Source organism: Macaca mulatta, chromosome 11 (genome assembly GCF_049350105.2).
Source record: "Macaca mulatta isolate MMU2019108-1 chromosome 11, T2T-MMU8v2.0, whole genome shotgun sequence".
Lineage (NCBI taxonomy): Eukaryota > Metazoa > Chordata > Mammalia > Primates > Cercopithecidae > Macaca > Macaca mulatta.
In genome coordinates, this window is record NC_133416.1 from 83,494,156 (window position 1) to 83,511,412 (window position 17,257).

At 36.8% G+C, this 17,257-nt stretch overlaps 2 protein-coding genes across 24 annotated transcripts in view; both read right to left on the reverse strand.

Moving 5' to 3' along the window:
- Positions 1 to 1,182: 1,182 nt before the first annotated feature.
- BBS10 (Bardet-Biedl syndrome 10) lies at positions 1,183 to 5,388 on the reverse strand. 2 transcript variants are annotated; one of them, XM_015152340.3, is made up of 2 exons: positions 5,268 to 5,388; positions 1,183 to 4,763 (listed from the first exon to the last, which is right to left on the reverse strand). In XM_015152340.3, the coding sequence occupies exon 2, from the start codon at positions 4,760 to 4,762 to the stop codon at positions 2,798 to 2,800; it is 1,965 nt and encodes a 654-aa protein (XP_015007826.3). In that variant the 5' UTR covers position 4,763; positions 5,268 to 5,388; the 3' UTR covers positions 1,183 to 2,797. The 2 variants fall into 2 exon arrangements, with proteins under 2 accessions (XP_015007826.3, XP_015007824.3); XM_015152338.3 differs by having other exon boundaries at positions 5,143 to 5,388.
- Positions 5,389 to 6,010: 622 nt separating this feature from the next.
- OSBPL8 (oxysterol binding protein like 8) overlaps positions 6,011 to 17,257 on the reverse strand; it is a 220,619-nt gene continuing 209,372 nt past the window's right edge. For 9 of the 22 annotated variants that reach the window (XM_077952327.1, XM_077952326.1, XM_077952324.1 and 6 more), the window contains 3 exons: positions 15,619 to 15,724; positions 13,516 to 13,618; positions 6,011 to 6,372 (listed from right to left, as the gene is read on the reverse strand). In XM_077952327.1, coding sequence (XP_077808453.1) covers positions 6,222 to 6,372; positions 13,516 to 13,618; positions 15,619 to 15,724 — 360 coding nt within the window. In that variant the 3' untranslated portion in view covers positions 6,011 to 6,221. 22 annotated transcript variants of the gene reach the window in all.

Sequence of the window (17,257 nt, forward strand, 5' to 3'; positions counted from 1 at the left end):
GTACAACATGATTAAATAGCATCCCTGGCTGAACCAGTTCAAGGATGTTCAAGTTTAACTATTTAGTGTCTATTGCTTTGAAAATAAAAATGGCTCATGCTGGCCCAAGGAGAAAAAATAAGAAGGTCTATAATGATTATTGGAGAAAATGTGTTTGTGGGAGGTGGATCGACATGTAACTTAATAATAAAAAGAAACGCAGCTGAGAAGTTAATGCGTATTTGTCTTTTCCCTCCCATGGTGCAGCAGATTGTATTTTCCAAAGATAGCTGCCTCAATATATCCCATCCCACATGCTCTTATGATGTGACACTGACACTGTTCCCATTGAGTGGTGGGGCCTGCATTCTTCTCCCTTGAACCTCAGGTAATATTTATGACGGCTAAACAATAGAATACAGCGGAAATTGTCCAGTTAAGCCCAGTCAACCCCCAGAATCACAAGTAAATAACATAATAATTCAAAAAACTAAGTTTTGGGATTATTCATTATGCAGCAGTACAAAATAGAAACATGATCTTGATTTTGATTTTAACTTGTCTTTACATTTTCCTTGATTTTTAAATTTTCATTCAGACTTTACTGTAATTTTGTCTGTTCTTATTGCAGGTCATTTCACATCCTTTGTGGTAGAGGGTATAAGTATAATGTAATTATATTTTTAAAAGTGCTTTCCTATCTAACTCAGTGATGTAAACTGTCTAGTGTCATTCTGTAAATAAGGATAAATCCATGAAAGTTTTACCACTATTTTTGAGGGGTTTCTTTTAATGAAAAGAAAAAGGATTACTTTGTGTAGAGAAGTCCTTTGCCCATGAAAGTTTATAGAAATTATAATCCCATCTATGAGGACCAAATGACTAATTCATTCAACAAATAGGTCCTCAACAGGCATCTATTGTGTGTAAGATATAGACCAAGTGCCAAACATAAAAAGACTCAGTCTCACTTCACAACAGGGTTCCCCCGTTCCTGGACTAGTGACTATTTATACCTATTAAATGCTTATCATATGCAAAGCACTGGGCATGCCTGGAAGTCATTAAATGCTTACAGTAATGGAGGAGTGTTTAACACAACCACAAAAAAAGGAAAGTGACTAAATGACCTGAAAGGCAATTTAAAAAAAAAGAAAAAAATTATGCAGCAATTTTAAAGTAAGTTCATTCATCCATGAATTCAGCAAAAGAGCTCATTTATTCTCTCCATATTCACAGAAACAAAATAATGCATCATATAGCATAAATGTTTAAAAAACCAGAATTATATTTAATATAAAAGATCGTGATATTATAGTTTTTAAAATACATTAGTCACCACTTTTTCAACTGTAATGAAAGTTTTTTCTTCAGTTTTCCTAAGTTCAATCCCAACCCAAGTAAGAATCTGTTGAATAAGTAAATTGGAAACATGTAATTAGAGGAATGATTTAAAGATAACACTGTTTTATTCAACAAGCATTTCTGAATACTTGGAGTAAATATAGCACTGTTTTGGCTATTACAGAGAACTGATAAAGGTAGAAGACACTGTCCTTGTCCATGACAAGATGCATAATGTTATTTACATTGATAAGCTTTTAAAATATGAACATTTGTAAATGAAATAAATTAGAAATAAAAATAAAAAATAAAACAAATAAACATTAGAAATAAAAATTGTCAAATTATTTGTTATTGTGGAACTCTGGCTATGCACCAAATACAAGAAAAACCAGTAAATACACGAAATATCCTTACAAGCTCTTGGGGTCAGGAGAAAATGAAAGTATTAATTGTATATCCTTTCTAGTATTAACCTTTTACTACAGAAATGAAAGAGTTCACAATGCACAGTTATATTTCAGATAACATATATTCAAAGGTATATCGAAGGTGAAAATCTATCCAAGGTGGCAATAAACCAATGACCACATAAAAGTAAAAATTAATTTTATGCTTTTTGAAAAAAAATTTGAGCCTTTTATTCACTGCTAATTTTATGCTTTTCGAAAAAATAATTTGAGCCTTTTATTCGCTGCTTTACAAAGTATGAGTAGGGAAAATTAATGCAAGTAATGTATTCAATATTAAAAACAATTAGAATAAGCCTACCCAAATCAGAAATTAAATGATTCTATGAACTAAACATGTAACGATGAAGGAGGGCTGGAGTGAAAAAGATACAGAAGAGTGAAAAGGAGCTACAAAGAAACACCCTACCCTAAACACAGAAGCTAACACAGAGCTGAGACACAGAGGCATAAAATAGGGAAAAAACAGACACACTTAGCCAAATCTTGGCTTCCCCTCTAGATTTGTTCCATAAAGTAATTTAATATTTGCATCTGGTCTGGCGACCTTAGTGCCTTTCTTCTAAAGACTTTTAAAGTTACACTATTTTCCTAAGCAGACTGAACTGATTTTAGAATTGGTGGTCACATGCCTGCTTTACTTGGCTTGAGTTAGATGAAAAGTTTGGTTAAAAACTTCTGATGTTGACTGGGCGTGGTGGCTCACGCCTGTAATCCCAGCACTTTGGGAGGCTGAGACGGGCGGATCACGAGGTCAGGAGATCGAGACCATCCTGGCTAACACGGTGAAACCCCGTCTCTACTAAAAATACATTTAAAAAAATGAGCCGGGCGTGGTGGCGGGCACCTGTAGTCCCAGCTACACGGGAGGCTGAGGCAGGAGAATGGTGTGAACCCGGGAAGCGGAGCTTGCAGTGAGTGGAGATCGTGCCACTGCACTCCAGCCTGGGTGACAAAGCAAGACTCCGTCTCAAAAAAAAAAAAAAAACAAACAACTTCTGATGTTATAGTTCATCTTCTGAATCTTGATTGTGAACTTTCTGAGGGTGTCTCTTAACAGTGATTACCAAGTCAATGGTTAATATTTTTGTCAAACACTGAAGGACTGAAGTTAGTAGCTGGTATTTACCTGTTACTGATTCCAAACCTGTCTGACTGCTTACCAAGGGTTGATTGGTTTGCAGTGCATGGACAGCTCTTATATATATATGTGGAAAGCTGTATTTTCCTGTTTTAGATTTATAAAGGACTCTGGGAATGCCTAAAAGTGCATTAGCTATTATCATACTAACCATGGTTTCTTCTGATTGATGGCATTTTTTGGCATAGTTGAGAAGATAGTAATGTAACAAGATCTCAAAATTACCACCTACGGGCAAAACACAACCAGCTGGCATAGATGAGGAAAGGTAACTCTGGGAAGCACCCATATTCTGTAACTTACAACTCACTGGTAACATGCTTCCCTTTCCAGTAATATTTGTGACTTGTAAATTTTCATAAGAAATGTCTATTCTATTGTTTCCTCTTGTTGAATAAGCAGTGGAATTGTTTTTGAGTAATGGTTCATAATCATCAGTTAGCCTGTTTCTTTCCAAAGACAAACATTTCAGCGTTTCATCTGTTTCGAATGTATCTGTTGGGGTTGAATACGGAATATATGTTTCTAATTCTACATCTGAAATTACCAAATTAGAATGTACTTTTAAATATGTTTGAGTTTTTTCCAATTCATCTTTGTTCTCTACAACTGTGTCCTGATAAGGCCTTTGTATTGAGGCCTTACCAGTATCTGGTGCTTGATAACTTTCTCCACTGTTCTTATAAATAAAAAGACTTGAAGTGCCATTTTGGTCACTGGTTTGTGTCATGTAATTTAGATCAAGGTCTTTAAATAATTGCCGAAGCATTTTAAATGCTCCATGTAAAGCATCCTCATGTTGTTCAATGAGACCCTGCACTGGTCCACAAAGAACTACACAGTGTGGTATAAATGTACACGTGCCAATCAAGCCAAGATGAACATATCTTTTGGATCTGAGGATAAGAGGTTTACAAAATTTCACCAAAGCAGTGTTAGATATTTCACACTGTGAAAAGGCCTGTGGTGGTACAAATGGAGAAAGACCAATGATCCTCCGGATAAGAGAAACTTCTTCTGATGATAAACACTCAACCACTGATATGCCATTCACCCCTGCATAATAAATAACTAAATCTGGTTGTTTCACACTAGATAGGAGCAATTTTACATTCTGACTACGTAGATGTTTCATTATTGCTTTTGTCTTTTCCATAATCCAAAATTGAGATGTTTGAAACTGTGCTTCTGAATTTAGAATAAACTCTGACCCAGAAGTGGAAAAAAGAGGCTTAATGGTTTCTGTTACTATCACCATTCGTATGTCACCATCTGCTGGGCAGTACACAGAAAAATCTTTCTGAAGCACAAGACCAGCTATGATCCTGGAATCTGAAACAGGAAGGCCAGTGACACCAACATTCAACTCTACAAAATAGTCATCCACTAACTCAAACACATCAATCCCAGTTTTACAAGTCATACACTTGAAAAAGTAGTCACACATCAACTGTGAAATAAATTTGTGATTATTTCTTCCCACTCTTCCACAAAAGTATGCTTCTAAGAGCAACTCTAAAGAGCTCCTACACAATGTTCTCTCTTTAGCAGATGAAAAGATAGACAAAAAGTGTCTACTTAGGTACTGGTCCATAATACCGTCTAATATTTGTGTCTGAAACGTTACGAGAGCCTGGGAAATAAATTTCCACTGACAACAATTTTTCCAATGCCTTCCATGGGTTTGAATGTTTTCACACATCAAAGGATCCTTTTCTCTGTCTGTGACTGCATGAAGTCCTCTAAGCAAATGGCAAAGAAAGATAATAAATGTTTTTGCACCATCTCCTGTTTTTTTGAGATGACTGGAAACACAGTCCACTATCATCCTGTACAAAAAAGAAATAAAGCAACTCATTTTCAAAAGGCCAGCTTCCCACATTTTAAATTAAAATCATGTTTACACAGCCATAAGTATAAAATGCGAATATTGTTCCTTTGATACATCCTTAGTTTTTTCCTTTCTTGGAAAAAATTGTGCTCTATTCTCAGATTCTACGGTTGGGTGGAGTGGGGAGAAGTGGTCTTGGGAATTGATAAGATTTGGGGTAAAGGAGTGTTCCCTTGGGCAGGGCTCTAATTCCGAGCAGACAGTGGTTTCACCCGAGGTCAGTCTTTCCAAGTACGTATAGCCTCAGGATGGGACAAGAGGTCCACAGAGGCTGCCTGGGGTGCCCAGCTACAGGCTAGCGTGTGGGACGCGGGTACCTGGCTATGGGATGCTGTAAGTGTAGCGCCTCCAGGAGGCGGCCTCCATTCCGGCTGAGAAGCACCTCGCCAGTCGGCTTCGTACACAAAACCTGCCGTCCCTCGGGCCCCATGCAGCAGCTTACGATGGCTTCCAGCACCTCGGCCACCTGCAACGCCGCCTTCAAAGACCCTGTGGCGGCCATAGAACTTAGCATCTGGGCCGCTTCCCCTTTTTGGCCTGCTTGCAGAACACCGGGGCCGACCGAAAAAAGGGGCGGGAACGGCCGGAAACGGAATAGGCGGGGAGAAAACCCGGAAGCCGGTAACACGGCTTCTTGGTTGGGCGAGAGGGCTGCCCTTCTGTCCGCTTGGTGGAAAAGCCCCGCAGCTTTGCCAGGTGGGGTGAGCTGCCCTGTTGTCTGCGAAGGCAGTTAAAAAGACTAGGATTTCCAGCAGCTGTACCAGGAGCGGCAACCCTAAGCCCTTCCCCGACTCCCTAGGTGAATTCATTTCCCTCCAGTGGCGTCCGCTGCCCCCAAATCCCTTAGTCTCCCGAGAAACTTTCTTCCAAAGGCAGCACGGTATTGGGGCCTGCGCGAAGGAGAGGGCACCCCAGTTGGAATTCAGCTGGCTTTCATCCCCTGCCAGAAGCTGCTTGTTCCGGGGCAAAACCTCTGCCTTGGATTCACGCATGTTCTGTCCACATTCTCCAGGAATTGGTCTCCTTACCGTCACGGAAATAATTTGTAGATGCAGGACAGGTGAGGAGAGCCTAGCTACAGCCATGAATTGCAGGCTTTATGTCCGCTGCAGAGGCTTTACCACATTTCCTTGACTCAGGTATCACAATAAAACTCTAGACACCACAGAGATATTAAGCAGAAATGATGCGAAGATTCCATTTATTTATTTATTTTTTGAGATGGAGTCTCGCTCTGTCACCCAGGCTGGAGTGCAGTGGCGCAGTCTCGGCTGACTGCAACCTCCGTCTCCCGGGTTCAAGCGATTCCCGTGCCTCAGCCTCCCAAGTAGCTGGGATTACAGGCATACGCCACTGTGCCCGGCCAATATTTGTATTTTTAGTAGAGATGGGGATGTCACCATGTTGACCAGGCTGGTTTCGAACTCCTGACCCGAATGATCCACCTGCCAGGGCCTTTCAGAGTGTTGGGATTACAGGCATGAGCCACCGCACCAGGCCGATGTGAAGATTTAAATCCATTAGTCACGTTGGTGATCAAGAGTATGCTTTAAAACACATGGCCAAGGATTAGTGTATATAATCCAAAGACAGAAAATACTGTCTCTTATATTACAACCCTTTTTTTTTTTTTTTTTTAAGAGACGAGGTCTCACTCTGCCGCCCAGGCTGGAGTGCAGTGGCGCCATCATAGCTCACTGCAGCTCCAAATTCCTGAGCTCGTGATCCTCCTGTCTTAGCCTTCAAGTCGCTTTGTGCCTCACTACACCCGGTTATTTTCTTTTTTAGTAGCGACAGGCTCTCCCTATGTTGCCCAGGCTGATCTTGAATTCCTGGCCTCAAGTGATCCTCCAGACTTGGCCTTCTAAAGTTTTAGGATTACAGGCATGAGCCACCTTGCTTGGCCTAAAACACAGGCACTTGAGAGTATGGGCTTTGGATTCAGACCTGGGTTTGCTCTGTCATTTCCTTACCTGTGGCATTTACCAAGCATCCTCTTTGACCTCTGCTTTTCTCATCTTTAAAAACAATAGGCCTGGTGCGGTGGCTCATGGCTGTGATTCCAGCACTTTGGGAGGCCGAGGCAGGTGATCACAGGAAGCCAAGAGTTCAAGACCAGCATGGCCAACATAGCGAAATCCCGTCTCTACTAAAAACACAAAAATTAGCTGGGCATGGTAGTGCATGCTTGTAATCCCAGCTACTCTGGAGGCTGAGGCATGAGAATCGCTTGAACTCGGGAAGGGAGGTTGCGGTGAGCGGAGATCGCACCACTGCACTCCAGCCTGGGCGACAGAGCGAGACCTTGTCTCAAAACAAAACAATCCCCGCCAAAAAAAACAATGGAGATAATATATATAAAAAAAAAATCTCAAAAGGTTTTGAGGAGCTCTGGAGAATGTTCACTAAACACTTTGCATAGTGCCTGGCATAGTCAGCACTCAACATTCAAATACTTATATTACACCTGTTTCAGGAAAAGGGTCCCAATCCAGACCCCAAGAGAGGGTTCTTGGATCTCATGCAAGAAAGAATTCAGGGCGAGTCCATAAAGTGAAAGCAAGTTTATTAAGAAGAATAAAATAATGGTTACTCCACAGGCAGAGCAGCCCCAAGGGCTGCTGGTTGCCCATTTTTATGGTTATTTCTTGATGATATGCTAAACATGTTAGGGGTGGATTATTCATGCCTCCCCTTTTTAGACCATATAGCGTAACTTCCTGACATTGCCATGACATCTGTAAACTGTCATGGCGCTGATGGGAGTGTAGCAGTGAGGAAAACCAGAGGTCACTCTCGTGGCCATCTTGGTTTTGGTGGGTTTTAGCCAGCTTTACTGCAACCTGTTTTATCAGCAAGGTCTTTGTGACCTGTATCTTGTGCCAACCTCCTATCTCATCCTGTGACTTAGAATGCCTTAATCGTTTGGGAATGCAGCCTAGTAGATCTTAGCCTCATTTTACCCAGCTCCTATTCAAGATGGAATTGCTCTGGTTCAGACACCTCTGACACACCCACCAAATTACTGTGGTAGGTCACCACTCTCCTGGTTTATTATTCCCACAAGTGATATTTTGTGAGATGCAGAAGATTCAACTAGCATAACAGCACAACATACATCATCTAGAGTAGAAACATGCCAATATTAGCAAGAAAGTGATCTTGTAGATGTTTCACTGAGGTTGGACAATGAGGGGCCCGTTTTCCTTAATCCTTATTGCTATGAACAAGATAGGAGGAACCGGCAGGCCCTCCCATCTTTTTCTCCCCAATTAATCAAACCAAACCAAATGACAGCCAGAAGCAATTGGACCCTGAGCAGAGAGAAGAAAGGAGGGTGGGGGAAAACCAGAGAGGAATGATGCCTCGGAACTCATCTGATGTTGACTTGGTATAGACTAATAGGTGATCTGAGGGGGGTAAAAAAAAAAAAAACCCTTTCATATGGATTTCGTGTATGTTTAATAGTAGGGTTTTTTTTCTGGTGCTACTCGGGTTACATTACTCAATATAGATTCAAGCAGTGGATTATATTCCTGACATTTAGAAGTGAAGTGCTATTAGAGTTCTATTTAAGTGTACTATGGAGATACAGATTCAAACTTGTGTTTTTACTCTTAAAGTAACAGTGGGCTACCACTCTTACTCTGTAGCTTTTGGAGACATTCAACCTCTCTGAGCCTCAGCGTCTTCATGTATAAAATCTGGCTAACTTCCTCTTAAAGTTCTCATAGAGGATTCGAGAAGAATGAATATAAAGCACCAAGCAAAGCATACTTCAGGGATTCTCACTGTTGAATCCCTTTCAAGTCCTTTGCCATCCTTTGCAGCTATCCCTATCCCCCTAAAAGGGGAGATTAAAACAAATTAGCACTAATTTAGTCACCATATTGTATTAAAAGTCACTTGATCACCGTTTGCTTTTTTTAAAAATTTTATTTAGAAGCCTACTTGTAGAAGTTAGCATAATTTTACAGATTATTAGAAAAATTCAATTCTTTTCTCTCTGCAAACAGTTATAATAGGTTAGGAATAATAGATTAGAAATGTACTACATTACAAAACAGTAGCCTATAACTATCTGTACATTTACTGTGCACCTTAAGGAAAAGAATTTGACAGTGTGCTGTACTTACACTGCAGGTAACATATTTTTATTCTATCACACAAAACTGACCAGTGGTAGTGCTTGTATTTATAAATGGCCATTAAACAGAATATTTAAACTCAGATGTATATTTAGCATGCTAAAAAGTGAAAAAAATTTCAGCTGAAGTTCTGTGGCTCATCAATTCAAATGTTTCATGACATTTTTTTCTTTAAATGAAAAATTTTGATATTGTAAAACAAATTACATAATGCAAAAAGATATTTTCTAAATTTTTAGAAAGAATATTCACATTCATTTTGTCATGGGTTTCGTGTGGCTCTTGTAAATATATTAATCATATTAAGACGACACTGGTCCTATACAATTTTAACAGTCCATCTTCAATTAAAAACTGTAATAAAAATAAACAGTATGTAAAGAGTAACAAAAAGTAAATTAAATATACTAAACTCACACAACAGGTAGAATAAAATGAAACCAAATTACATAATGGCAGGTTATACATTTTAAAGAATCTCTTTCCACTTAGTCAAATAAGATAGAAACTGAAATGTAAACTTACTGATTTCTGTGGGATTTTCTCCACTGGTTCAAATTGGAAAATTTGATATAAATCTAGTATTTTATTTCTGTACATTTAATGTGATTCAATATAATCTGCAGTCTCATGTATGGCTTATCAATAATGCCATCATCACTGTATGTCAAACAGAAAACCTCACTGCTTACTAGAAATGCTAAACACTGGAAAAAATGGAATTTTATACATTTGTTTTCTTAAATTTTGACAGATATTCTTCAAAAAGTTAAAACTGCCTTCCACAAAATTTTGTGTGTATATGGCACAAGTTAACAGCCAAAAAGTGTGAAATCCATCGAAAAGGCACTGTTAACAATACTCAGAATAATCTGACAAGTCTACATCAATGTCTGAGTAAAGAATAGGTAAATAGACAAACCTTATAAAAGATAGCATTATTGTTTAAATATAGCTATATAAAAAGAAATAAAGTGACACACAGAAATGACCCTTTTATGACAATTAAGCCTATAAACACCTTGAATCATATTATAGTTCTGTAACACAAAAAAATGACAAAAATATTTTCTTAAAGGCACAAAAGCATGAATATTAAATGAGAGTTGTATTTTACAAGGCCAACTTTTCAATGGAATGCAATTACCAACTGAGCTGTGACAAAGAGTACACTGTACCTTTATAACTGATATAAAACAAAAAAGTACTAACATGAAATATAAGTAAAATATCTATTGCTGTAACTTAACATTTCACATGCTCTATTTATTGTTTTTTTTTTACATGTCCTGGGCCAGCTACATCTTACTAAATGGTGGATGATGGCATAGTACATTTAACAGCTAAAAAGAAAATGCACATGTGAATAATTATTACTCAGTTAAATTTTCATGTAGGAAAATAACATTTGGATAAATGAAAAAAACTGGTCATAAATCCTAGAAACCCTCATGAGGCTCTCAGACAACTTGGAACCGTAAATCACATTATGAATCCATATGTGAAGGAAGATTAATTTCAGGCAAATAACATTCAAAGTCAATTACATATGGCTACAAAGTTAGTAATTATGTGTTTTAAAGATTCATATAACTAAGTCTAGTACAAGCACTGATCTAAAATTAAGCCACCAATTCCTGAGTTTTGTGTTCAGTTCATAGAAAGAAACTCATACAACTAAAAGCATAAGAGGACTATTAGATTAGATGCATGCTTTTAGTGTATAAGGAACAGTCATGAATAACCCTGCTCTTTCTTAAGAAATAGTTTTTGACTCTTTGGGTAAGAACCCATAACATTTGCTCTAAAAAGAAATTTTAAAAATAAAGAACATAACTACCTATTTAGTCTTAGAAGATACCCATACAAATAAAATATTATTTGGACCAAATGAAAACAACATACACGTGGATAAGACCAAAGTCCTAAGAGGTGGGTCACCAATAAAAAAAATGTTAACAAGGTTTAATGATGAAATGATTTTTGTGATAAGCCAATCAAGTTGTATGTAATTAACTAAACCATAAAAAAGATGAAACTGTACAATATTTACAGAATATATCAATGAATAGGCAGAGTGTAACAGAATGTGAATACAAACATTATATTGACAAATACAAAATATAACCAAAACTCCATTTGTTCTAATGTCATGAAAACACTGGGTATATTTATCCTTTTATCAATTTAAAACATCCTGTCACATGTACATATGGAATACAGCATTATTTTGCCAACAAAACATGGAAATGGTTCTTCATAGAAACCTAAGGATACTTGAGATAGCTATATTGATTAGGGAAAAAAGCAGGCTCTTTTTATCATTTTGATTTTTATAATTTACCAATCAACCCTTGTATTTATCATGGCATAAATGATTGTAATTTTACCATTTCACAGCCTCCTCCTACAGAAAGGCAAATGTGGTGGGGGTGACTATTCTCTCTGACCTTCATTTTCATTAAAAAACATTTCAAAATCTATACTTTCAGGATTCTAAGATATATTTTAGAACAACATATTCCTAAACCTAACTACCTTGGCAAAAATTGCTTTCGAGGAATATAAATATTTCTGTAAAAATACAAAGTCAAAATATTAAACTGAAGAAACAAACAAAAAAACTTAGTTTGCCTTAGCCTGAACAATAGGAATCTTAAAGAATTGTGGTTTTGCCACAGAAAGAAGTTACTAAGAAGAGGGAGGATAATAAAAAATTAAACTTCAGAACTTGATACTCTTCGTAAAAACTCAACTTATTGCACATTTTACAAAAACCAATTTTAATGTTCACATAAAGGCCACCACACAGTGTCTTTTCTTATTGCCTTTCTCTTTTTGGTTTTTGAAGTAAAATACTGGTTATAATTTTTTGTATCCTGCTTATTCACTGAACACATTAGAGTCTAAAGCTAAAATAAGTTTTCATAATGAAAAAACATGAATTATCAGCACTTCAAATGCCCTACAAACATCTCTAGAATTTGGCCTATGTTATGAACCAGCTGACTTAAGAAAAACAAAAATAAGAAAAAAGGACAGCAATCAATTTTGACCACATTTTTTTCAGCAAGTGCTTAAGGTGGTATTATAATCAATCCAAGTAGTTGCACACCAGTGTTTTTATACTGATGTAAACAAAAGTATATATATTTACCTGGATCTATAAATATTAAATTCTAGGGGTTAAAAAAAAAATCTTATGTAAACTTTTAAAAAAGCAATTTGCCATTTATCTCTCTCAGTGTATTCATTTTGACTATTCATACTTTTTCTTTCCTTCTAAGAAGACAATTGAGCTGAGTGCTTTGCAAATGATTTTAACAGTAGTGTATTGAATTAATTATGTCTATTTTTCCATCATTTCTCAATCTGTAATTCCCTACTGATAAAAGTTTTGTGCCTGTTTTATGAAGAAAATAGATTACATATATTTATAAGATTGATAGCATTTTTTGTTATGAACAATGTTAACATTGTATCTCAGAACATACTATAGAATACAAAGACTACTGTCAGGTAAGAGTACATAAGAGACAATTGTGTATACATGTGGGTTTATTATACTCACATGTAGACACATTCTCACAAAAGCTAGAAATGTCCTGGCACTTAACACATAGCTCACTTTAATAATCAAATAGGATAGCTCTTGTTTCAGTGTGAAGATAAAAGATACGAAAAGTCAATACCTCTACATTTATCTCCTAGGTTTTTTGTTTTCAGAATATTGTGATTTTTAATAAAGACCAAACCAACTTGAATACTGGTCCCAGGCCAAATCAGATCTTTCTAGTTCACTGATTCAATGGCAGAGAACTTCTACTTGAACATGAAGTTTATTATGACTTGAAGCAAAATCAGGAGGAAAATGATGAAGTAGTCTTTTTGTTGCAGAAAATAATCTGTGGCAGGTGTGCTTGAAACTAAATGATTTCGAAGAGCCATAATATTTCTACAAAAATAAGCAACAACAAATTTTATAATGATTTGCCAGAAATGTTGGCATAGAGCCCACAATTTGATATTATACACTCACAGAGCACTTAATTTTTAGTTGCTGGGTAATGGGGTGGTATGTAGGGGCTGGGGGAGGGGTCTGAGACTGCAAAGAGGAATACTTAAGGGCTCAGAGAGTGAATATTTACCCACTGTTATGGATGCATTTCAATATTTCAACTGATGCATTCCAATGAAATAATAGCCATGCACAGAAGGGACTATAGAGGCCTTTGTTAACTGACTTTCTCAGAAACAACCCCACCTCCACAGGCAACTCAGCTACATTCCTAGCATACTACAGGAGTAAATAAAGTGATTCCAATTCTACCCTCACAGAGAAAAAACAACCTCTCCTCCCTTCCCAAGTATTTTAGTGATGGAGGAATTTCATAAGTGTCAAACATCAGGTGATAGAAACTAACATTCTATTTTAACTTAGCTAAATGTTATAAAAATATGAAGTTTGCATATGATTTCCCACATAACAGGATTCTTAACTACTCCTTGGTCTCAAAGGAATAGTAACTGTTAGTATATTACCTTTTAATTTCTTCCTGTGTTTGTTTTATAGATTCGATGGAACTCTGAATGTCTCCCAGTTCTATTCCTTTCTTTCTTCTTGTACTTGGTTTTACTGACTGAGCTAAAAAGACATTTAGAATGAAGTTGAAACTATAAAAATAATCTACAGTTCAATTTAATGTTTCTCATGTAATAAAAATTTTCCTGGGCATTTGTTTTTGTAGCCTAGAGATTAGCATAGTAATATGAATACTCTGCACTTTTGAAGTTTCAAACACATCATTGCAACACTAGAACACTACAAATATATTTAAAGAACCACACAGTTGAATTTTGGATGGCACCAGTTTTATTTTTTAACTAATTAAAACAGAAATAATTCATTAGAAAATATATATTAACTTGAAGAAGGTATTACTGTTTTCTGTTCCTTGCCCATTTGCCTACCTCTGAAGAAGTCAGCTTCTTGAGCCCTTTTTTCAATATTTTATTGTTAGTGTTTAGTTACCCAAACTTTAAATCCCTTTCGACACTTCTGCAAATTTTTACTGCCAATCAGCAAGCTGTATATGTTTTTCCAAATTCCCTCTCATATGCATTCCTTCCTTTCCATTTTGGTTCAGATCCTACTTAACCTCTCTACAAGTCTCAGCTTTCTCACTTTAAAAATAGGGATAATAATACCAGACTTCACAGGGTTGTTATAAGGTGTATTTAACATACAGTCTGGCACATATTAATTACTCAGTAAATGTCTGCTGATACGTTATAGTTATATAGTAAAGTGGATGACAGAGTTAATTAAGGAGCCAAAAAATCTGCATATATAACATACATATACCTACTTATGGGGTATGTGACCTTAGGCAGGTTAACTTGTGTCTCAGTTTCTTTTCTTGTAAAATGGGAATAACAATAATACAACCAATACTGTCTTCTAACACACTGGGATGCCATGTGACTCCTGCTTTTAAACCCTTATTTGTTTCATTCCTCTAACTACTCGAGTATGTTACCTCACCCCACTCCCCAAGCCCAGACTGCTATAATCCATTAGAAATCCTAATAATTCATCAGAATTCTAAGAACTTTCCCTTGAATTGAATTGAGCTCCCTCTCCTTTAAACTGGTTATCGCTTGTCATCTAATTTCTTAGTAATCTACCATTTATTCACCTCTAGTGTTATCTTTATAGGTTAAAATGGGCTCCGTAGTTCAGTGTAAACTCAGTAGAGATTATGGCTTAAAGTTTTTTTTTTCTTTTTTTTTGTCATAATATCACAAACATCACTTTAATCCTTTCATGATTATATCTCAATGTAGTTCAAGATAGTTTACACATTATCTGACTCGAATAAGAATGGAGTACAATTTAATCTAGCAGTTCCTAAGTTTTATATTTTTATTGTCTGTCACTTCCCAACACTACAGTAATATATTCTGGAAATGAAAAACATTTTTGAAGCATGGAAGTGAGCTCAAAGCTCAAAAAATGCGTCTGAATTCAATCTAGGGAACCATCAACAATTTTTCAGAGGTTAACAAGGTATAAGAGGTAGCTATCACCTAGAGTGTGTGTGTGTTTTTGTTTTTTTTTTTTTTTTTTTTTTGAGACAGGGTCTAACTTTGTCACCCAGGCTGGAGTTCAGTAGTGCGATCTCGGCTCAGTGCATCTTCTCCCTCCTGGGTTCAAGCAATTCTCGTGCCTCAGGCTCCCAAGTAGCTGGGATTACAGGTGTGCACCACCGCACCTGGCTAATTTTTTCCCATTTTTAGTAGAGACGGGGTTTCGCCATGTGGGCCAGGTTGTTCTTGAACTCTTGGCCTAAAGTGATCTGCCCACCTTGGCGTCCCAAAGTACTGTGATTACAGGCGTGAGCCACCACGCCCGCCCTAGAGTGTGGTTTTTATTTAGGTGTCTCTCCTTTTTCATTTTCTGTTTCTTTACCTTGCGTCCTTGTCTCACAACTTATCTATGATCTAGAATCGCTTTTGTACCTCAACCCTGCCCCAACCAAATCATGTAACTTCTTGAGTTAATATGAAAAACCATATTCATATCAAATTGTGTAGTAATTAAAAAAAATTAGACTCTCATTAGTCTGCAATAAATATTTTTACCTTCACTTCCAGAGGAGTCTTGGATGTCAGGTTCTGGGGAGGAATAGCCTTTTGCTACTTTCTTCTGTTGCCTGGTTGGCTTATGTTTCATTTTGGGGACATTAACCTAAAGAAAAAAATAACTATTTTGTGAATTTGCACTGTATTTTGGACTGAAGACCAATTGTGTACAACTGTCAAAATTATCTGCACATAGGCATGATATTCAGAAAAAAAAGACAACAATGAAATAGTCTAATTCAAATTTAACAAAGGTGATGTGCTTATGCAATCAAATGATCTTATTTTAATAGAAAGTAATTTGGCACAAATGTCAAAAAGTAAAATACACAACAAACAGTATACCCAGTCTCTCACACTAAAGAGGTACCCATCACTATCAGTTTATATCCAGGGATATTTTTATGTATACATAAACAAATACGAATATAGATCCCCCTACCTCTGACTGCACCAGCTAGTATCTCTAGTAGAATGTTAAGTAATAGTGTGTATAAATTATATTTATCTTGTTCCTGATGTTAGAAACATTCCCACTGAACGATGCTAGGTTTCCAGTAAAACTGTTTATTTACTTTTAATCACATCTGGGTAGTACAGAAAGTATCTTATAATAAATAAAAATGATACTATTATTTTGTAGAGCATTATTTTAACTTATTGAAAGCATTTAAATGGATGCACAAGATTCAAAAGTATACGAAACCATCAACCATGACTAAATTTTCCTTAGAATAATAAACTTTGGACTCTATCCTATTAATAGATTTGTAATTTTGGTGTTCAGTATTAAACTTAAAAACCTAAATGCAAGATTAGAAACTAGAATCAGAAAGACAAGATATATTAGTCCATTTTTACGCTGCTGATAAAGACATTCCTGAGACTGGGACGAAAAGGAGGTTCAATTTGACTTACAGTTCCACATGTCTGCGGAGGTCGCGAAATCATGGCAGATGGCAAAAGGCACTTCTTACATGGTGGCAGCAAGACAAAATGAGGAAGATGCAAAACTGGAAACCTCTGATAAAACCATCAGATTCCATGAGACTTATTCACTACCACAAGAACAATATAATATGGGGGAAACAGCCCCCATGATTCAAATGATCTCCCACCAAGTCCCTCCCACAACACGTGGGAGTTATGGGAGTACAATTCAAGATGAGACTTGGGTGGGGACACAGAGCCAAATCATATCATTCTACCCCTAGCCCCTCCAAATCTCATGTCCTCACATTTCAAAACCAATCATGCCTTCCCAACAGTCCCCCAAAGTCTTAATTCATTTCAGGTTCTTAGAGACCTACAAAGAGACTTAGACTCTCACACAGTAATAGTGGGAGACTTTAACACTCCACTGTAAATATTAGATCAACGAGACAGAAAATTAACAAGGATATTTAGGACTTGAACTCAGCCCTGGATCAAGCAGCCCTAATAGATATCTACATAACTCTCCACCCGAAATCAACAGAATACGCATTCTTCTCAGCACCACATCACACATATACTAAAACTGACCATATAATTGGAAGTAAAACACTCCTTAGCAAATGCAAAAAAACGGAAATCATAACAAAAAGTCTCTCAGACCACAGCGCAATCAAATTAGAACTCAGGATTAAGAAACTCACTG

What these genes read in the sequence shown, in the direction of transcription:
- BBS10 (XM_015152338.3), bottom strand. Translation starts at nt 5,339, where the DNA reads ATGCTAAGTTCTATGGCCGCCACAGGGTCTTTGAAGGCGGCGTTGCAG. An exon ending in TTACAGCATCCCATAGCCAG is followed by an intron (nt 4,764 to 5,142) that starts GTACCCGCGTCC and finishes TTTTTTGTACAG; the next exon opens with GATGATAGTGGACTGTGTTT.